This window comes from Eumetopias jubatus, unplaced genomic scaffold (assembly GCF_037043125.1).
Source record: "Eumetopias jubatus isolate StellerSeaLion01/CBP00866 unplaced genomic scaffold, mEumJub1_p1.0 scaffold_15, whole genome shotgun sequence".
In the NCBI taxonomy this organism is placed as follows: domain Eukaryota; kingdom Metazoa; phylum Chordata; class Mammalia; order Carnivora; family Otariidae; genus Eumetopias; species Eumetopias jubatus.
The window spans coordinates 77118109-77140836 of record NW_028274821.1 but is presented as its reverse complement, the minus strand read 5'-3'; the positions used below and the strand labels follow the sequence as shown (position 1 = coordinate 77140836).

The 22728-nt window shown below is 50.1% G+C and overlaps 1 protein-coding gene across 1 annotated transcript in view; it reads right to left on the bottom strand.

Moving 5' to 3' along the window:
• Window positions 1–22728, bottom strand: part of PAPPA (pappalysin 1) — a 232022-nt gene that overhangs the window by 53617 nt on the left and 155677 nt on the right. Inside the window, exons 11-13 of the mRNA XM_028107916.2 lie at window positions 11674–11787; window positions 10635–10770; window positions 8179–8392 (exon numbers count right to left, since the gene is read on the bottom strand). Of these exons, the coding sequence (XP_027963717.2) occupies window positions 8179–8392; window positions 10635–10770; window positions 11674–11787 (464 nt within the window). The remainder of the gene's footprint in view (window positions 1–8178; window positions 8393–10634; window positions 10771–11673; window positions 11788–22728) is intronic.

Below are 22728 nucleotides of genomic sequence, written 5' to 3'. Positions count from 1 at the left end.
AGCTGAACGATAGCCTCTTTGTATTTGGTGGTAGTACTTGCTTCTGAGGGGTGCGGTGAGCATCACAGCGCAGAGGGCAGGAACAGCACAGAGCAGAATTCCCGGCCCATAAAAAACACTCAGTAAGGGGTAGCTAATAGTGTAAACAAGTCTATGCTCTAGTACCTAGAAGCTGTGTGCCGTTGGGCAAGGTACGTCCCCTCCCTGAGCTTCAGAGTACACTCAAATTGGGCCGACCCATAGGGCCATGAGACTCAACGGAGATGCTGAAGGTAGAAGTCTTTTATAAACTATAAAGTGATTTATGAATTGTTAGTAAGGTTGTATAGCGATCACGCCTTGCTTCTTGCTATAGCTGCCGTTCTAATCTTCCTGCCAATTGGAATTCTACCCACTCTTCAAGTCCAACCTCCACGTAAATGTCTACAGGAAGCTTCCCCGTGTCCCCAGGGGGGCTCCCTGGCAGGCCTCCTGCCCTCCTTTCTCTCACGGGCCTCACGCTTCATGCATTGACAGCACAGGGCCTGGGTACCCACCAAGTGCCGGAATGTGTGTTAATCCTTAAGGAAATGGAAATCCAAAATCCCTGTGCTAGATGATCTCTCCCCTCATGTTACTGTTACACAGACACTCAGTAACATTAGTGACTATTCACCGATTGCTTATGTACATGAGCTCACTCCATCCTCACAACACCCCTATGAGCTAAGTGTTATTCATTTTATAGTTGGAAAAATCAGGGACCAGGGAGATCAAGTTACTTGTTTAAGTTCCCACCCAGACGTGTGACTCCAAAGTCCTTGTTGTTAACCTTGCCCCACACCTGGACTGGAACTTCCCTGAGGGTAGAGATAATGCCTGTTTCATCTTGGTATACTCTGCATTGCAATAAAGAAGCTTTGCACGCAGTGGGTGTTTCCTAAATGGTGGCAGTGTCGGGCGATAGCTCTTAAAGCACTTGGAGGAGGTTGAGACGTTGATTGGGAACAGTGAAAGCGTGTTGGGGGCAGTTTTCTCTAACCTTTGCCTCCCTGACTTTTTCTACACCAACGCCTGCTACATGGTATGCACACAGAGCTAGGGGAACGCCCGCCCCACGGTATGCACACAGAGCTAGGAGATGGCGAGCAACTGGTGGCCAAACCAGCTTCAGAAGGAAGTCCCCATTTGCTTTCAGGGTGCCCATTTCAGGATACCCTGCAGGGGGCTTCACAGGAAGATGGTTACTCATCCCCATGCTTTCTCCTCTGCTCAGAAGCCTGCTGAGAGTCCCAGTTGGGGTGGGGGTGAAGCTAAAAGCCTCCATACAAATTCCCTTTTTTTCAAATACTCAGAAAAGGGGAGCATTCGATTTAGGTCTCGGACCCATACCGATGTGGGCTTTGCCTCTCCGCACGACCCCCTTCTGAAAGGCACCGGGAGAGGGATAAAGTGACACTTGCGGAGATACTGGATTCTCCGCCCCCCTTCCCGCCCCTGTGAGCCTCCCCTGCTCTGTGCCCTGTGCCACTGGGAGGCCTCCAAGAGGGAAACTGTGGAGTCAACACAAGTGACACCACACGATGCATCTGTTCATGGTGTGTTAACGCTGGGGGCGAAGAGCCACATGGTTCCGATTTAAATAGATTTGCTCCACAAGCTACCAGCTCCCAAGCTGGTCCTCTGACCTATGCCTTCCAGTGTGGCTATGCTTGCTCTGCACTCCTGGGATGAAGACCAGGGGGCTCCGGGCTGCCCTGGGCAGTGGGGCCATGAAGGGAGAAGCAGCATGTACCTGCGCCCCGCCCCCCCATTTCTTTGCACATTAATGTTCTTCGTAAGAAAAAGAATAAACTGAAAAAAACTGATTTGATGTAAATGGAAAGGGCACAGGGCTTAGCAACTGGGCACACCCGAGCCCTACCCCAGGAAAGTCGTTTACCAATTATTTAACCTTGGAAAGTTACATTATCTGCTGAGCCTCAGTCTTCCCATCTGCAAAATGGAAGTAATAAGCCAATTTCTCTCTCAAGAGTGTCAACAGGGTGGCATGTCAGCCACTCATTCATCTACTCAACAGACCTTCAAGAGGGACCTTGCTGTACTGTTCTAAATACTGGGGATGCATAGAAGATGCCTGCCACCTGTGAATTTGAGGAGAAAGGACATGCACCCCAGAAAAGTCATAAAGAACCCTGTTTCAGATAGTCATGTGCTCAGAGAGGGCACTAAAGGTGAAATTATAGAGGATGACTGTTGGAGGTTGTGGGGAGGACACCGTGTGCAGATGGGTCAGGGAAGGAAGCCTCCATGAGAAAGGGACATCTGAAGTAAGACCTATATGAAATGAAGGGGTAAGCCATGCAAAGGTCTGGGGCAGACGGAATCCCAGGCAGAGTAAAGAGCATGCACAAAGGTCCAGGACAGAATGGAGCTCAGCATGTTTGTACAATCGAAGGGCCCATGTGTGAGAAATACTTTGGAAACTATGATGCTGCAAGAAAAGTTGGAGGGTTTCTCTATTCTGGCTCTCTGCTGTAGAAGGAAAATACCCCTGGTCACATGAATTATTTGACCAAAAAGTTTCACGGTCCAAAGAATGGGGTAGCACTAGATTAATAAGTCAGCTTTTTTTTTTTTTTTTTTCAGTTGCAGGACTTCTCAGAACCTTGAATGTTCTAATGCACACTGTGGATTTCCAGAAGGTGCTATGACACACATTTTCCAAACTCTGATAACCTTGTCCAATGGGACATATCTGGACTAGTGTCGTCCAGAACACACTGTGGGGACTGGAGCATCCCTGCTTTTTCAGCACATCTGTGTGTGCCTGGCTTACAGGCTTGAAAACAGGGAGAAACGGGGAAAGAAGGTCATGTGTACCCGCTATCAGTTACTGTGTTTTACCCGTATCACCTGACTAGCATCCTCACCATAACTCCTTGAGACAGTACGATTACTCCCATTTTCGAGAAGAGGAAAGTGAGACTCAGTGAGCTTAGCTGCCTGTCCACTCCATGTGGACAGAACGCCAGTAAGTTCTGCCTGTCTGTCCCCTAAGCCTCTGCTCTTCTCTTTGCTTTCCCATTAAGTTGCGAGGGTTGTGTGAACACACTGTCCAAAAATGATAAACATTACCCCAAGTGCCCCTCCCAAATACCTCCCTGACAGAGCCCTGTCATGGCTGAAACACAAAAACAAGGAAAACAAAAGAAAGGCCTCTAGCTTCATTTAAAAAAAAAAAAATGGGGGAAGGATTTTATATCAGTGATGAGCAACAAAAATAACAAAAGAAGGAAAAAAAGAAGCCACTTCTCAGAGGGAGGAAGTTGGATGATATGAGGGATGGGGGAAGGGACATAGTTACTTTTATCAACGAAATTCTCAGACCTGGGCAAAGATGGAGACACCCTCCCCCTATACAAAGATGATGAGATATTTATAAATTGTCTTTTCTTCATATATATGTATGTATGTGTATATATATATTTATATACACACACATATTTATTTTATTTTATTTATTTATATATTTAATTTATTTACTTACAGACTCAAGTTCCACATAGAGGCATATCCTCAAGTGATTCAATAGCCAATCTCCCCACTGCTGTCCCCACTGCACAGGGCACTGGCCCCCAGCCATGCACAGCAGAAAGGATGGACGGTGCTCAACCAGAACACAGAAGACCAGCGGTAAAGGGCTGGTGAGGGTCCCACTGCTGGCTGTGTCCCTTGACTCTAGGCTTAACTCCTGTGCCCTGCCCCTTTGCTGCAACTACACCATGGGGTGGGGGTGGGAGAGCTGGAATGATAACGGGAAGGTGGTTTATAAGTCACTCTGGGTTGCTCAGATGGGGACAGCGAAGAAGACAGCATGTCCCCACCGGGAAGGGAGGGAAGATGCTCTTTGGTAGGAGCGCTGCAGGGTCCCTGGGAAGTAAGACTGAGAAAGAATGATCAAGATAGGACTCCTTGTTTTCTGCCCAGGAATGCATCGACTGCTGGAAGGGATCCTGGAAGGCTCTTGTACCCTGGGATCCAAGGAGCCAGTGAGGCGGTTGCCCAGTGGCGATGAGGCAAAGTCAAGGCCTGCAGGGTCAGGATGGCGGCGAGCTCTCTTGGGGCTCCCGAGGGAGGGAAGGGTGGCCGGCAGAGTGGCAGGGGGTCACTCCTGGCCCAGGTGGCCCCCAGGCACCGGCCCCACCGTGTCTCCAGATCTGCCGATGTCTTTACTGTGAACACTCCTGGTAGTTAAATGTTGGCGACTAATTAAAGAAGAGGATTAAGGAGGGCTAAATACAAGTTATTTGTGGTCTTATCTGGCCTATGTGACAGCAGTCTTGAAGCTTCTGACAAAGAGGGGCCCGAGAAGTGAATTTCAATGCCAATTCTGTTACTGAGTGGCTGGGTGGCTTTGGGGAGCTCACGTCCCTTGCTGGGACCTCAAATGAGAATGCAGAACCAGATAACCTATCAGAGGCCTCCCAGCTTCCAGGGACCACAGTTTTATGAAGACAAAACAACAGAGGTATATAATCTCAGAGCCCTTGGGGAGGGGGAGAAATATATTTTGATAATCCCAATTATTGACAAGGATGCGGAAGCAGAGGAACTCCAGGAGAACCCTGTTAGGAGTAGAAGTTGAACAACATCTTGGAGAAGAATCAGGAGCATCTGGTCCAGTCAAAGAGACACATGTGCTCAGGCACCGCAGTTCCATCTGCCGGCGCATCCCCCAGACCAGCAACTCCCAACAGGTGTTCCGAGAGGTGCTGATCCCCTTGTGGGCTGGATAACTTGGGGGAGCCTGTGGTCTCTGGCCGTGAGAAGCTTCTTTCTGGGTTCCAAATCTCATAGCAAATTTCCTATGTAGTCACGTCATGGGATGGATATTCATGCATGGGCTCCTGTAGGCACCATCCCGCACCCCCACCCCGCCCAGTCTAAGTCCACACTGGCTGGAAGGACTCAATCTGGTCACACGAAGAATTTATTTCCTCCTGGAGCTGGCTTTCTCAAAGTTAGCTCCCTGTCAGAACTGCCCTTCTCTGGGTGGGCTGGCATAGGGAAGTGGGAAGAGTTTGAGGTAGAGGGAGAAAGAATGCAAACAATAAAGGGGGCAGGAGGGAGGAAGGAAGGAGGGAGGGAGGGAAGGGAGAGAGGAAGGGAGTTTACTAATTGTGTAAGCACATGGCCCATTATAATAAGCTGGTCAATCTGTTTAGAACCACAGGATAGTGTGTGTGCATGTGTGTGTGTGTGTACGTATGTGTGTACATGTGTGAGAGAGACACACACACAGGAGCCTCAATCCAAGATTGTTGCTTTTCTCACCGAGGAAGCCTCTTATCTTCCTTGCCACCATCGCTAAGCCCCCCACCCGTTCCCCCTTCCCCTAGGTGTGGCGCTGGGATTTGGCTAGAATTTCTCCGCTGGACCTCTCCCTTGAAACCCAATCCTGTTTTCGTGGGCCTCTGAATTTAGTGTAAGTGCTGCACGGGGCCTGGAGACCCTTGAATCTAGGTCAGAACACACCACCCGGATTGACTTTGCTGTAGTGATGCTCCTCCCCGGGCAGCCCACTAGGTATCACGCTGCTCTCCGGAGAGGAGAATGAAGACGGGATGGGGCAAAGGGTGGGAGAGGAGGCTGAGCAGGTGGAGATGGCGGGGAAGGCACAGAGGCAGCAAGAAAGAGGACCAGTGGGGATGGGCGATGAGGGGCGGAGGGCTGGAGGCTGGGGAGGCGAGGTCGGCCCCTCTCACTACCTGGGAAACAGCTGAGAGGCAAGGGGGCTCTTTCTGCCAGAGCCAGCTGAAATGTGTGCTATAAAAAGTCATGCTATTTACCTTGGTGTTTTGAGAATAAAGAAAAACATCCCATGGCTTTTTACAGTTGTTGCTTATTTTTCTTTTCCCTCCTCCCGGTTTGCTTGTTTTAATGCATTTGCACATTTGTGCAGTCCTGACTGGGTGTGTGCCTCTTCCGCTCTCCAGGAGCAGCTCCTCCTTCCTCACCCCCGGTCCCCTGGAGCATTCAGGAGGAGCCCCCAGTCCCCCCCCCACCCCCGCAGCTGTGACACTGGGGGCTCAGCCCATCTCAGCCAGGTCCACACTCAGGACCGAGCCACGGAGGCCCTCAGAGCCACAGCCCCCTCACGTCCAGCGTCCCCCTCACTAAATGCTCACACATGAGCAGCCGGGACAAGTCCCCTTCTCTCCTGGACGTGCTTGGCTCCGATGGGGACCTCGTAGCTTTCAGGGGCAGACAAAGCAGGATTTTGCCTCCCTACTGCCCAGATGGCCTTGACTCACTGTCTCTTGTCCACACCTCACAGGACAGGTGTGATCGTGAAATAAAATAATGATCTAAGCTAATGAAGTGCATGTTGGTTCCTTCCCCCACCCTCTCACCCCTCCCAGCTCTTGGGAAGCACAGAATGTCAGAAGTGGAAGGAACCAGAGAGAACATCCAATCCATCACCATCATCCCATGGATGGGGACACTGAGGCCCAGAGAGGTGGAGTGACTGGCTCATACTCATATAACCAGTGAGTCCCCGCCTGGTGCTCTTCTGCCACCAAAGAACTCAACAAATGCTAAACAATTGATTTGTTTCTGAGGTTAAACACTTCTGTTTACTTCGGGCACAGGAACTGTTAATTAAGAATTCAAAGAAGCCAGTGTTGGCCTCCGTCAACTCGCCCATGGTCCCGGTGGCTGGTTAAGGACGGGAAAGAAAGCATTGCAGAAAAGGTCTAATGGATTTACATTTCCCATTGACACTGTTTCCCTGGGTTCTGAGAATCAACTTATTTTTATAGTCTGGAGAGCCAGGGATGAAAAAGCCCTTTTAGTATGAAATATATTTATATTTATATTTAAGGAGCTCTTTTGCCTCCGAAGGATTGCAACAGGCTTTGCACAACAGAAGCTAGAGACAGTGGGTGCAAAACAATGTGGGTTTTGCAACCACCTTTTGTGTCCCCTGTGGTGGCAGGGGCATGGGAAAGGCAGTGTCTCCCCCCCCACCCCAGCCCCCCAACCCTTTCGTCTCCTTGCTCCCAGGTACACAGGGCAGGGCTGGATCACCTTTCAGAGGGCCTCACTCTGGGGGAGCCCACCGAGACCCTCATCCCTGCCTCAGTCTCTCTGTTTCCTTCTGGATCTCATTAAACAAACTTGAGAGGTGCTGTGCAAGCATGGACCAGCCCTTCCCCTTTGGGGGCCCTAGAATTCTGGAGGGTAATGCAGGAGTTTGGACACTCCGGATGTCCTAGATGATGTCCAGAGCTTCCTCCAGCTCTAAGAGCATCATGCAGAGTTCGAGGCAGAGAAGCACCCCCATCAGATCAGAAAGTGGCCATAAATATTCTGTATTAATACGTCACCTTGGCACAGTGTCTCATGGTCTGCAAGAGGACCTTCACCTGTGGCACACCGTTTAGCCCTCATGACCCCCCGGTGGGGTAGATATTATTGTCCGTTTATTCAAAAATAGGAAAGCGAGACTCGGAAAAGTGAAGTGACTTGTCATGGACACACAGGCGAGAAGGGGCACGTTCAGACCCAGGTAAGAGTATCACCCAAGCTCCTATTCTTGCCAGAAAACACCATGCTCTCTTAGCTTCAGACAAGGGGCATTAACACCACCAGATCAGAGGCACGGATGGAGTGATGCCCCGCCATTTTCAGAGACTCTGAGACCACTGAGGGGATGCCAGGAGCTGCGTTTAGGGAAGACGCAGAGATTTCCCCATCACTGGAATGCGGTGGAACTGGGATGAAGCAAATACCAGGCTCCCTCCATCCCCCTAAATAATTACTCCAGTATTTCAGAGCTGCAGGAGAGTTAATCCACCTCTCTTCTCTTTGTCCAGATGTGGATGCTGAGACCCAGAGAGGGAAAGTGATGTTTACCCCACGAGCAAGCCATCGTCAGCGCTGGGACTGCGAGCCAGGTGAGGGAGACTTTCCACCAGCGCGCGTTCCTGCTTCCCTCCCTGGCCCCTGGAATCCAGAGACGACGTGTGGGCCTCCCAGGCCCAAAGGCGGAGGCGGCCAGAGGCCAGAGGATGGAGCAGGGAGAACACACAGACTTTTCACAGCCACACGCATGTCTACGCAGTTGCAGAATTCCTCCATCTGCTTCTGGCTAGCAAACGGCCCAGGGCAATCAGACCCCGGGTCCCTTACCTCTGTTCGGCAGAGCTGTAGGTCTCCCCTCTCTGGCAGCTGCTCAGGGTGACGGGGTCAAAGTTGTCGAAGGAGCGGAGGGCCACCCCCGAGATGGCGACCAGGGGTGAACTGAAGCTCACGCGGACCGCCCGGCTATGGTAGAAGGGCTGGCTGAGGTCATGCACCACAGGGATAATCAGGGGATTGTTCCTGCAGCTCAGGACATGGAGGCCTGTCAGGAGAGACAGAGGGCCGAGGGGCCAGGCTCATTACTCAAGGCCAGTCACGCCCTCCCCAACGGGCCCTTCCCGAAGCCCCCAGACCCTTTCATGTCACTGCACAAAAGCACCATTGGGTGGCCAGTGGGGATTTTGAGTTTGATTGAAAGTTTCTTTGTCTGCCTTTTTCTCTTGATTCCAAATCTTTCCAATCCCTTTGCCTCCCGCCCCCTAAGCTTTCCCTTCACCTAGCGCCCACAGCCTCTCTCCCTCCCCCAGTGGCCACCCCTCACACAAGCATGGCTGGCCCTCACCACCCTCCCACATTGCCTTCGGGCTGGATGGCCTGAGCTGCTAGTTTTCAGGCTGCCTTCCCAGGCAGCCACAGAGATGGTACAAATCATTCACAGCAACAGGCTGCCCTCGTTTTTAATCCAGGAACCCAGCAGCAGTCCTGTGAGGTCCGGACCTCGGTAGCCAGGCTGCAGAGGTAACGCTGGGAATCAAGGGCAGGAAGTAGTTTTCCAGAGGCGCCCAGAACAGCCAGCCATGTAGACCAGGCTTGCCCCATCCCAAAGCCCCTGGTTCTTTCTAGAATGGGGAACAGGTCCCCAGGGGGCAGAGAGGAGGGGCACACCCGGAAGCAGGAAGGGAACGATGGGGTGGGACGGAGTTGGAAAAACGGACACCTCCTTTGGTGTCTGGTGGACCTCGGTTCACATCACGACTTAGCCTACCTAACGATGCGACTCCGGCAAGCTCCTAAAACGCAGTTTCTGCATCTAAACTTGGGGCTGATCCTAAGCACATCCTGGCAGGCCTGCGCTGTTGGGGACGTTCAGCTCCCCATCCAAAAGGCACCCTTCTCTGGTCCCTGAGAACGGCAAAGGCTCCCCAGGTGGTGGCAGGATACGGAGGCCAGAGGCCAGGGGACACTGCGGGGAGGGACGGGCATGTGGAAGCCTCAGACACTGAGTCACGGGATCCCAGCAGCTTCTGTGGAGCTGGACCTCCCCCCACGCCTCCGAGCTCTCTGCAGTGCCAGGACAGCTAGGAAAATATTTGCTTCTCATTTAGGGAAATTTCTCCGGAATCCAGATAAGTCCAGAGGGTTTTTTTTTTTTCCTCTTCCTTATTCATATGTCCCCCTGCCTTGCCTCTAAAACTAAATAAGTAAACATACAAACAAAACAAAATCCTCTCCCTGCTCCCTTGGCTTCTGCTTGACCCTGTGAGGACCCCTTGCCTGGTGGCTTCATACGGGGCTTCGAACAGAGCTCTCTGTGGAATGGTGCATGCATAGCTCAGAAGCCCAGGCTTCAGGGCTGGCCTGGGATTCCAAACACCTGGAGGTGTAGTGCAAATGTGGGACGGATAACAGGACTTTCCTAGGGCCGGGTCTTGTGCTGGACACCGGCACAACAGCCCTAAGGACAGCTCATAGAATATCTCTCAATCTCGCTCTGACGATGAAGTGGCACCGTTGTCCCCAACGTGCCTAAGAGGACAGCAACATGCCACATGAGGGACTTCAAGGTCCAGAGAAGTGTGCACCTTCTCGAGCCGAGCGAGTGGCAGGGACAGGACTGAAGCCCGGGCCACTGGCTCCGGAGCTGGGGCTCTTCCCTCTGCCCCGTGCACACGTGGGTGCGCAGAAGGGTGTGCAAGTGACAACTCCGGTCTCGTCCTCCCCACCAGCCCTGTGCGGAGGCAGCTTCTTGGCACGCAGGACCTGGCTCTCTACCTGCCTTCCCACTCCCGGCCTTTCCTTATTCCTCCTCCCGCGGGGAGCCCCGCAGGTGGTGCGCAGACACGGCTGCCGCTGTGGGGCACAAGGGATGCCTCGGGGTACAGGGGAAAGAGCCATGGCCATGATTCCAAAGACCTGGCTCCTCTCCTTTCTTCCCGGGGTCTCTCAATGCCTCTCCTGGGGGTCTCAGGCACTGATACCTGGAGAAAGGGCCTTTTCTCAGTCTCCTTCCTGGGGTCTTTTGAGGATCAGATGGGGTGCCTGAGATTGAAGGTGCCTGGCAGAAGGGAGCTCCTGAAGGGAGGACTTGGACAGTGGCCCTTGATCCCCATATCTGCCACATCCAGGCTTCTCTGGATACACAAAAGCCTCCTGACTTGAAGGCAAGCAGAATGCCAGAGAAGCAAGAAAGAGGAAAGGTGAAGGAAGAACTAGCTCTCGGCTGCTCCTTGAACCACCCCGGGCAGATACGGTCCCAAGAGCCATCTGCATGAGAACGTGCTCACCGAGATCGTGGCTCTGATCTTTGGTATCAAACAGCTGGACGCTGATGGTCTCCTGCTTCTGGTCCCCATAATAGGTGCCATCAGTCACCAGGTGGACGATGACAGCTGCAGCAACCATTGGCTGAGAAAAGTATGCCTGAAATGCAGAAGGCACAGGAGGGTCACTCACTTGCTCGGGCTATGGGGCAGGGGTTTCAAGGAGCATCTTCCATTTCAGGGCCTGGGCCATTCGTCATGGGTCCATCATGGGAATAGGGAGGCAGTGAAGAACACATGCTCTGAAGTTCAGAAACTCTGTCCCAACTTGGCTCTGCACCTGCTGAGCTGTGTGACAGGGAGTGGTCGCTTTGCCTCTCTGGGCCTAAGTTCCCTCATTTCTAAGTGATATATTAAGTAAATAACTCAATCACAGAGTGGCTGCAAGTTTCCAGTAAGATAATGGGAACAAAGTGTCTGGCACATCCTAAAACCACAAAAAAAAGGTATTACTATTATTTGTCACTTCTCCATGCTAGCCTCCGTGAGAGGCATCAAGGAGACAAAGCAAAGTAAGACCCAGCCCTTGCATTTCTGCAGACTGTGGAGTTCAAAGTGGGTCAGTGATGTGCAAACACAATCCATAATCCTTAGGAAGATGGGCCTAAAGACAGCGATATAATACCATGTGACAAGCACCTTCCAACAAATGGCCGGACATGTACAAGACTAGAAGGGAGAGAACAGTCACTTTTCTGTGGGGATCAGTTAAGACTTCAAGGACGAGAAGACAATCTTAAAGGCCTTGAATGATGAATAGAAGGTTCCAGGCAGACAAAAGTTTTCCAAAGTCTTTGCCAAAACAAGAAGGACGAGGGGCATTCCATGCGCGATGAAGGGATTCTATTTCAGGGAGCCTCCTACTGCTAAGTGTTTTGTTCTCTGTCCTTACAATTAACACCCTCAGTGGGGAGACAAACCATCTTGTGAAAAGGGTCACAGGAGTTGGTGCTTCCTGGGGGCCACTGCTGGAGATTCTAAGGCTCGTAAAACTTTGGCTTACCCGGAGCCAGAAAGTGGTCTGAGCCATCTGGGAGTACGGGTAGCTGATGGTACAAGGGTACCAGGCATGCTGGGAAATGCCTTCACTGAGATCTATCACCTTCGTTCGACACACCTGGGAAGAGATAAATAAAAAAATGTTTTAGAGGGTCTCAGCGGTTGAACTAAATTCAATTAGATGCGCCTTTACTATCCACCTATTTTGTTCTGGGCACCGCAGGAGAAAACAGGGATGCACAGACTGGAGTCGGCTCCAGGAGCCCACATTCTACTATAGAACTGGGAGTCCTCAACACTGTGAAGGACAGAACAGAGAACATGTTTTGGTGGCAAAGGTGACAGAGAAATGCTCACGGGGGCAAATGCCGGAGGAGTTGACATCTGAGCTGGATCTTTAAGAACAGAGTGGACACAGGGGAAGGGCACTGCGGGTGCAGAGGAGCAGGAGAAAAGGCTCAGAGGAATGGAGAAATCGAGAATGCTTAGGGTGTGCTAAGCTGCCTGGTACTCTTAGAGCTTGGGGAAGGTGGCAGAAAATGCAGGATCGGGGTGAAATATCATCGAGTCGTGAATCGCAAGCAGGCCATTTTAGAATAAATCTGTACATTATGCTCAGAGCTGTATTAAGGACAGAGAAAAGACTCGGATAGGATGGGCATATCCCCCAAAGACAGAGTGTGCGTGTGTGTGTGTGTGCGCGCGCTGTGTATGCGTGCATACTGTGTATCCAAATGTCATTTCATTCCTCAGTTCATTCTCTTATTGGAGTCATATTTGTTGGGAGATGGTTATGCGCCCAGCACCGGTGGGACGAGACAGACGTGGGGAGCTTGCAGTGGACGATGAGTGTGGATGTCCATCAAGGCACCACACCATCATACACAACTGGGAACTGTACAGTAGAAAACAGAAAAGTTCTATGATGGAAAAAGCTAGGAGCAACTGGCTTGTTCTAGAGATTGGTCAAACCTTTTGCTCACATTTGTGTTTTCCCTCTGACGTTGAATGTGGCTTCTCTCTCAACACTCCCCTGTGGATTTGGGTCTCCCTATACCCTAGACACAGGCAGGTCTCCCTATACTCACCTGAGAAAGGCTGACCTAGCAAACTCTAAGGCTCTTGAAAGCCATTAAAAAAAAAAACCCAAAAGATAATCTAATATCGATCATAGTAAACATACATGTAAAACAAACAAAAAAGGGAAAAAAAGAAAAAATTATATACAAGGATCAAGGATACCTATTCCAGCAATATTTGTAGTGGCAAAAGATCGGGAATAGTTTATATGTTCATCTGTTGGGGAAGGGATGCATCAGGTACGAAATATTCATGTGACAGATTTCTATACAGCAAAAGACTTAAGAGGCCTGAATTAGATTCCTATACAGGGATGATACTAGAAATATTTAATGTCAGGTCCAGTATGGGTCCTGGCCACTCAAAACAGAAGCCCAACTCCTGAGTTCAAGACATCAATGAAGAGATTGCAAAAGTGTAACACTGAGTAAAAACAAAAAACAAAAGGAACAAGGTATAAATGGACAACCACAATATGATGTCATTTATAAAAAATCACACAAAGCAAGACCATATATTGCCCAGAGATTCCTATAAATGAGTACAGAAGAATTAAAAACAGAGTAGAAAAGTCATATATCAAATTCACTAGTCAAACTCAAGATAAAATGCACGATACTTGTGTTGTAATCTACAACTGCAATCATGAGTTTTTTTTTTTTAATGAGCTTTTTTTTTTTTGTACTGGAGAGTGATTTTATATTTACAGAAAAGTTGCAAAGGTAATACAGAGTCCTCTAAGTATGCTTCATCCAGTGTCCCTTACTGTTAGCATCTTCATCAATTCATTCTTGAAACCCCAAACAGAGGAAGATAAGTCACTTAGCCAGCTTTGGAGAATCACAGATCAGTCACCCAGAAAGTTCTGCAGTGGCATGCTGGCCTCATTTAAGGAGACCCTGGTTTATCTTTGACATTTGAATGCTGGATTAGGTCATGGATTTTCAGGGATTCCTTGGAGGTGTCTGCCTGCGGGTCAGGATGTGAGATCTGCTTCCTTCATTCTCTACTGCTTTACCTGTAGCATCTCTACTCATCTGTCTTAGATATTGAGCTGCCATGTAATGTTTCCTTTAAGAAATGAGCTTCATTGCTTTAAGAACATTGAAAAGTATTGAAACCTGTTTCTTGCCAAAGTTCCCCTCCCCGTCTCCGAGAAACCAGTGGGTCCTGAATATCACAGGTAACATCTTAAGAAGAGTAGAGGTGCCAAGAATCAAACATCTCATTGGCCAGATGCAGGTGATGGCTTTTGTTATTCAAATCTTTAGAAGCCTAGAGAGACTACGGGCAAAGCAGCCATTTTAATAGGCTGGAAGATGTCTTCAAGTTTATTTTTCTCAAAAACAACTGGGACGGAGCTTAGGCAGATCTGCCAGTGGATTGTGTTACATTTTACAACAGTGCGAGACTTTGCATAAACTATCCATGGCATTTGAAATCCAGGCCAGCAATTGGACATGTATCATTTTGGAATTCTTTCCCCTGTGTTCTGAGCTGCCTGTCCCCAGCAGAGTGTGGTGGAGCACATCTCTGGAGTGCTGGGGCCGGGGGCGGGGGGGCTTATCTCTGCATCTAAAACATTCACGGTCAGAGAAGTCTAAGACGTGAACAAAGCCCCTCTTATTGCTTAAATACAATTTTCTCTTATCTCATCAGCTCTATCAGCACTAGACAGGGCTTTAGAGGTACACACTGCTGTTATTTTATTCTCCTGTTTTCCTATTTGGATTGTGTTTGTTTCAAGCTGGCTGCGATCCTGACCAGGGACAGTCAAAGCAGATCAGAGAGGAACAAACAAATCCAGCTGAACATTTGCCCAAAGCCCCAGTTGATCTTAAAACCATCTATGTTCCTGAGGAGGCTGGGGGGAGCAGGCTGCAGGGGAAAGGTGAAGGAAACACACACAAGCCTCCCGCTTTTATAGACCTTGTGGATTCTGCTCATTCAGCAGCTGCTTACTGAGGGTGTGTGGTTGCACACTGGGCTCCACATCCCTGAGAGAAAAAGATGATTCAGTTCTAGAAGTCTTCTGTACCTGTAGTCAACAATACTTTATTGTACACACAGAAATTTGTTAAGAAGGTAGATCTCAGGGTGCCTGAGTGGCTCAGTGAGTTAAGTGTCTGACTCTTGATTTTGGCTCAGGTTGTGATCTCGGGGTCCTGAGATCAAGCCCAAAGTCGGGCTCCATGCACTTAGGAAGTCTGCTTGGGATTCTCTCTCCCTCTCCCTCTCCCCCCGCCCCTGTTCTCTCGCTCTCTCTCTCAAATAAATAAAATCTTTTTTAAAAAAGGTAGATCTTTTGTTAACTTTTTTCTCACAATAAGGTGAGATACAGTAATATTTTGAATGACTAAAATACTATTCATTGAATGAACGAATACATTAATAAAATAAGTGAGCCAGTTCAGGTGTGGGGTGGGAGAGAAATTCAAATAATGATGCTAGGCAAAGAGCAGACGTGATTGGGCTGGCAAGCACCCTCCCTTAGGTATTCTCAGAGTTGGTGGTGGGATTACCCAGTATCTTCTTGATTACTTCAGAGCCAGAGAACTCACTTCTGTTTATAGGCAGCTCAACTGACCTTTGGACAGCTCTTCCCCATTGCCAGGAAAAAAAGTCTGGCTATACTTCCTCCTCCTTTTTCCTCTAAGTAGCAATGTCTATAAGCTTTCTGATTTAGAGTTCCAGACTCAGAGGGAATTGAGAAATTATCTACTGAGACCATTCCTTTTGCCGGGCTCAAGGAAGGGTGGGCTGTCTTGTACAACATAAGACAGTAAGTAGGTGGCAAAATTGCTATTTAAATGCAGAATTTTCTGGCTTCAGGAACTGGTGCTTTTTTCCTCATCTATGTTTGGCACCCCCTCGATCCTACTTTTTTTCTTAAAAAGTTTATTTATTTTCGTAAGCTCTATACCCAATGTGGGGCTCAAACTGAAGGCCCCGAGCTCAAGAGTCGCATGCTCTCCTGACTGAGCCAGCCAGGAGCCCCTCAATCCTACCTTTTTTGTGTGTAGACCCACCTCCAGTGAGATGTCTCCGTCTTCCCCAAGAACTCATGGCAGAAAGAGCAGACAGGAATTCGGGCGCCCATGCCACTCCTTTCTCCAGGAGAAGCCCAGCTCTAGGTCTTTGATGGAAGCCGAGGAACCACTGTCCTCCAGTCCCATCTTAACACCTGCAGGACCTGAGGAGTAGGAGACTGCTTTCCCACTTGGTCTTTAGGAAAATGCCTTAGACACCCCATCACCTTCAGAGATGTGCTTACACCAAACACCCTCCATGGGCAACAGGAGACCTGGATCAGTTCTGGCTACGTCCTTACTAGCTGGACATCTCCCCCACCCGAGCTGCCCCATCTGGGAAATACAGTGGTTGCACGGAAAGACCCCTAAGTACCCCAGGAGCTTAAGGACATCCACAGTCATAACATCCACCACGGGTCTCAAGGTCACAATGTCATTTATGCTCACTGAGGTTGGAATCATCATCCCATTTTTCTGATGAGACTTTTAAATAACCACTTTAAGATCATCTATCCAGTTGTGTAGGACAGCCAGAAGCCAGACTCTGATCCCTCCGATGCTGTGTTCTGTGTGCCTGTCTTGGTCAAAACCTCCCCTTCGTCTGATGGACAGGAAGGCACCAGCTACCCCTCTCTTTGCCTCCAGTTGTTCCACCTGCTCTCCCTGCTCCAAGGTCCTCATAATTACCCCGCCAATGTGAAGAACTAATCCCATTGCCCTGCTACTTATCACCCCCTCCATGGCTGCCCAGGGACCACGGGATGGGAGGTTTCCCAGACACAGCTTGCAAAGGCCTTCGGGAGCCGGTTTCAGCCCTGTCACCACCTTCATCACCAGCGGCTGTCCCTCCTCCCCGCTCCCCTCCCCACACAGCAGGTGGGCATCCGCACACGTGCACAGTGGTGCTCCCTTCTCCCTGAGGGATGCTTTCCCTCCCATGCCCTGGACTCCACCACCACGATGTCTATGCCCAGACTTCTCCCGCCCCTCCGCCCCCCTCCACCGCACTGGCTGCCCATTTTGTGAAATACTACACACACTTCAAAGCCAGTCTCAAATATCACCCCTCCTCTGAAAGCCCCTTTGCTCACCACCCCAGGCAGAATTAATTGCTCTCTCTTGTGTTCATATAGCTCTTTATATACCTCGGTTACAGTGCTTGTCAGGTTGGATTATGGTTGTTTAGAGCCCAGTCTTATCCCTTGAAATTCTGAAGACTTCCAAGGTGAGAAGCATGCTTTATTCATGCTCATGTCAATCCTAGCCGATCGCCCAGCCCCAGGATGCAGTAGGTGCCCCGAGAACAAGAGTCCCAGCAGGAGTGGTAGCAGCTAGGGGGTGCCTGTCCTAGGATGGGCACTTTGTTAAGGTCTCCATATGTACTAGATCATGCAGGCCTCATGACAACTCTGTCAGGGAGGTACTATGATTATACGCATTTTATAGATAAGGACTCCAGGCCCCCGTACCTTGCCTTAGGTCACACAGCATGTTAGAGGGACCAGGAGTCAATGCTAAGGCACAAACTCAGCCCACACTCCTAATGGTAGATTAAGGCCACCTTGAAAAGTGTTGCCTGCCTATTTCTCAGGGTCATGGAGGATGGACTTGGGATTTCTCCTGAACAGAAGTTGCTTCAGCAGCCCAGAGCAGGCTCCTACAGGGCTGCCCCAGGGTGGGTGATGTGGTCCAAAGAGCCCTGGGTTGCCAGGCAAGAGACTTGCCTGCTAGAGCTGACCCACCCTGCTTACTTCTTCTGACACTCGTCCTTCCCATGTGCTGAAGGACAGAATAAGATGAATCCCTAAAAGGCTTTTCAGTTCTGACATTCTGCCAGCTTTTCTCTCCCAGCCTCTTCCTGGTGGAGGAGAAAGAGTCTGCAGGAGAGAGACTCTCTCACGAAATGGGATTGTTCTGTCAGCCCCTGAGTCAACTCCTGGACCCCATGTCTCTGGTCTCTGGAAGGCTACTTTCACAGCCACCTTTCTACGAACACCAGAGGGGTAACGTAAACATTTACTGTAGCCGTTCAGGCAATGTGTTTTCTGTTTTCTTTTCTTTTCAGGCATGTGACAAAGAGCTGGTTCTTCCCCCAAAGCTTTGAGATCACTGGATATTTGCGCTGGGGGTATCCTCAGAGATCTGATTCCAGCCATCACATCTGACAGAGAGATGGGGAACAGGGCCCACTGGGGATGGGAGAGACCAGCCGCAAGCTCCTCTGGGACGGGCCAGGATGTCTGGTGGTGACTGAGGTTGCCTGGGCTGACAGACACAGAGGCCTCTGTGGCCCCAGGACTTGGGGGCTCTTGTCCACTCCACGCACCACCAGCCACTCCATCCTGCACCCACCTCCAAACTCCCCCTTTGCCGAAGACTGCTTTCAATTAGAGGAGTTAACGATGTCTTGCTTTCAAAGGGTTTTTTAAATCCAGTTTATCTTCCACCCACACACGTCGTACACAAAGGCGGGGAGACAGAGGGAGAACAGGGGGAGCGGGAGTTCTGGTATTTTCCCACACAGGGGAGATGCCATGAGGTTTCTATTGAATTTCGCTTTTACAGATCTACATGCCCTTTTGTCAATCACAGGAGGGAAGAAGTGCTCTTCAAATCTCTGGCCCGTCCTCTCCAATTTCCTCTTTCAACCCAAAGGGACTTGGGAATGGGGCTCATAGAAAAAGAGAGGATAAGGAATAGGAAGGGGGAGCATGGGGGAATGAACAAGTGCATGCACGCACCTGCACGCACACACACGCACACGCACACCCCAGGTAGTGTTTCCAAATATTTCCACTTGGGCCACATTTTAACGTCAGTCATGTAGATCCAATGCCAAGCTACTTCCCCAAGAACTGCAAGGTTGTGAGAGGGACAGTCAGGACTCCCAAGATGGTGGGAGGGCAAGCCGGCTGGGAGACCATGGGTCAGGCCACGGAGACCATAACACTGAGTGGGCCCGGTGCAATAAAGCCACCTCCATAAAGCCAGGGTGGCTCTCCCTTCCAGAACATGGTGCTCCCTCCTCAGTGCTCTGCTAGGGGAGGGAAAGGGCACTGACTCTCAGAGACAGTGCACAGTACTGATGCTGCCCAGGTATCATCTTGCCATAACTGGGAGGAATAAGCACTTCTGTCCCCATTTGAGAGATAAGAGTCCAAGGTTTGGAAGGCACTGGGCACTTGCTCTCAGCTTAAGAGTCAAAACCAAGTGATCTGACTCAAGGTCCCTGTACTTCTCACCCCATGGGTGGAGACTCCCCAATAGCTTTTGGTCACACCTCTTGTGGTTTCTTGTCTGTCCATCTGTCTCCATGCTTGAGTCAAGGGCAGTGTTTGTGCCCGATTTCTCTCTCCTCTTCACTGGTGTCTAGTGCAGGTCACTAGGCATGGCTCGGTGAATGCTGCCATATTGAACTATGGTGGCTTCTCCAAGGCCAAACACGTGGTTCAGGGCTGACATATTTGATCCAGAAGCCCAGGGTGTGGACATGGGAACAGCAGTGTGGTACAGAGAAGGCCCCAGGAGACCTTGGATTCATTCATGAGCACTAAATGGCTGCACCTGTCCACCACCCAGGCTCCCACGCAGTTAATGGGCAACAAATATGATGATGGCGGTAATACCTGGTATTTGCAGTGATTTCTCCCATTACTCTCATGCACACCAGAGCCTGTCCGATTCCATTATTTCATTTAATTCTTAGAACCAGCCTTTGAGGAAGGTATTAATATTACCTCTACTTCCTCGATGAGAAATATGCTGATCACTAACAGGGAGGACACGGGCCCTCAAGACTGCTGGACCAGTTGAGGCACACATCAGTGCTGTCTTCCCCCAAGCCCTTGCTCGGGACAGACACCATTAATTAAATGGAGCATGCTGCTGCCCTGAGTGGAGACCCCAGAATCCATTTCAATAAAACACTATGGCAAGCCACTCACCATTGGTCAGGATTGGCCTAGGAGATGAACCTATTTGCAATCCTTGAACCTGGCTGTTAGCTTACTGCCTCTTACATCTTCAGTATCAAGAGCAGTGAAAAGCCTAAAGTAAGTACTAAAGCCAAGACTAGTTGAATAAAAGAATGAATTACCAACAAGAACAATGTTGTTGATCCTTTACTATATACAGGTATCCCCTGCTTTTCCAAAGTTCACGTTGCACCCCTTTGCTTGTAGGAAAGGCCTCGTTAACCAAAAGAAATTGAAAGAGGATTTTCGCTTTTATGAAAGAAGGCAAAAAGCAAAAACAGCATTCAGGGTTTGTTTGCGGTAAGTCTTACAGAGGCAGTGTGCACCCCAAGTAGCGAGAGCCACCCCACTGGGGGCTTCTCCAGAACTACACTCAGCATCTCAGGATCAAGCCACCAGAGCTTTGGCCTGTGCCTGTGAGCATCTGTGCTTGATCTCGATTTATTTTGTGCCTTCGTTAGTGAGATGTGTCCTCAGGGATCAGAAAAGCCTAAGAGATTATTTTTGGGGTCTGGGAACACTAAAAAATTCTGTCCTATAAATTAACAGCATTTGCTTCTTTGCTTTATGCCATTTGGCTTACAAAAGGTATCGCAAGAGCACCCTGCTTTCGGAGAGTGGAGGAAACCTGTATCAGGCATTCTAACAAGTGTTTCGCGTGCTTGGTCTTAATTGACTATATATATATATATATATATATATATATATATATATATATATATACACACACACACACACACACACTGGAAACCCGAACGTCGAGATCCTCCTGCCTGCAGAGCACTGGAATCCTCCCTCCTGGATTCTTCTCCTCACTCCCATGTCCATCCTGACTTCCCTTTGCCCCTCATTCGAAACTGACCCCCTGAACATAGAGAACTTTAAAGGCAACTGAGGTTTGACAGATAAACACACACACACACATCTCCAATCCCCTCTTCCGACCTCCTTTTTACATACTTAATAGCACTGAAAAAAGAGACAGAAACAGACACACACACACACACACACACACACACACACACACACACACAAAGAGAGAGAGAGAGGAAGAAAAGCCAGGCTTTCTTGTAGAGACCATTAGAAACAATTACCACTTTCCCCAGGCCTCCAGAGCAGCCTTCCCCTTTGATGCCTGCCTTATAGAGATAGAGAGGAGGAGGGAGGAGTGGACTGCTTTTCTTTCAGTTTCGAGATTTATTATTTGGCATGGACAGACAATCAAGCAAAGCTGAATTTCCTGTGTACAAGGAGGGGTGTGCAGAGTGGAGAGATGCCCCTTCCTAGCACCCAGAGCTCTGGAAATAGCAGCGGACCCCAAGGCCTCCACCCAGGAGTCACTTCCAGATAAGATCACTTGGCATTTGATGCCTTCCCAGCCTTGGGGCTCTGCACTGGGTGACTAGACCCTCAGTGCCCTCAAGGTCTATCCCTAACACATTAGGTATTGCACACTCCAAAAGGGTCTAAGATCTTGGGGCCTTGTGCACCTTCCCACATGTCCGGAATCCTGAGGTTTAGAGTCCAAACCCCTAGCCTGATCTAAATGACCATGGAGAAGAAGCTAGGCTTTGGAGCGGAACAGATGTAGAACTCACTGAAGACATCCCTGTTCTGTAGCACATTAACGCTTTTACAGTTGAAACTACATTTCTTGGAGGAGAAAGGATTCACAATCAATTCTACGGTTCTAGGGGACGGAAACCGGATGTCCTAACCTTCTTCTAAAGGTAAAGTTTATTCAAGGGACCTGAGAAAGCATCCGTGAGAGGTGGCAAGGCCAAGTTGAAACCAGCGACTGTACTCCACACGCAGATCCTCACATTCTCGGGAGGTGGGCATCACCGCCCTCGCTTACTCTACAGATACGGAGCATGCCAAAGCCACATCTGTGAAGGCTGCTGAGGTCCGGGTGTGATGCCTGCCGGCCCCAGGTACTCCACATCTATCTCCCGCGATACAGGGGAGGGCACTGAGGGCCACGGTGTGTGAATGGTGAGCATGAGGTGGTAATGGTGATGCCCCAGCTGCTTTCACCTCCAGTAACTGCAGCCCGTGTCACGCTTGGCCTTGCTGTACCCATCACTGGAGCCCAGCCAGCCATCCCAAGGAGACACTGGGCAGGGGCTTGAGCTTCTCCAGCTAGTCTTCCAAAATACATCCATTTAACTTGGAGGCCAAGGTTTTGGGCGTGGGAACCCAGGAGAGGGGAGCTTCACATTTACCCATTTTCAGATGGGGAAACTGAGGCCAAGGGAAAAATAATCGGGTTACGAATTACGAATAATGACACTGGTCACCAGTTCATACGGTATGAAACGTTAGTCCGCACAGTCCCACCCCAAGGGGTGAGCAGCATCTCCCCACCTTACCCACAGGCGAGCCAGACGTTGGGCTGCACCCATCACTGGAGCCCAGACAGCCGTTCCGAGGAGGCACTGGGCAGGGGCTCGAGCTTCTCCAGCTAGTAAATCCTCTAACAAGGGAGAGTGATTACTGTCGGATGCGGCGGTCGGCTTTTGTGCTGCTGACAGCCGCCCCCCCCCCGCCCCCAAAGGCCTGGCTGGGCTCATTTCACACGGGCCCTCCGTAGGCCTGCTCCCAGCTCCGTAATTATGCCATTCACCAGTCACCCAGGCCCGCCTCTGAACTCCTGACCCAGCAGTGAAAGACTTGGGATCTCATTACTAATCTCTTAAGCCACCTAGTCTTCCAAAATACATCCATTTAACTTGGAGGCCAAGGCTTTGGGGGTGGGAGCCCGGGAGAGGGAAAGCCCAGCACAGGGACTTCTCATGACATGGCCCACGGCCCCCTTGCTGAGGCCTGTGGCCCAAGCCCCGGGGGCAGCTCGCCTGGCTGTCCTGTCTGGCTCCCAGTGCAGGGCCGGCCTCGCTGAGGGTCAGCGGCTGGGCTTTAGGGACCAGGAGGTCTTTGGAGGGGAAGGGCATCTGGGTCCACCTGTTTGTAATT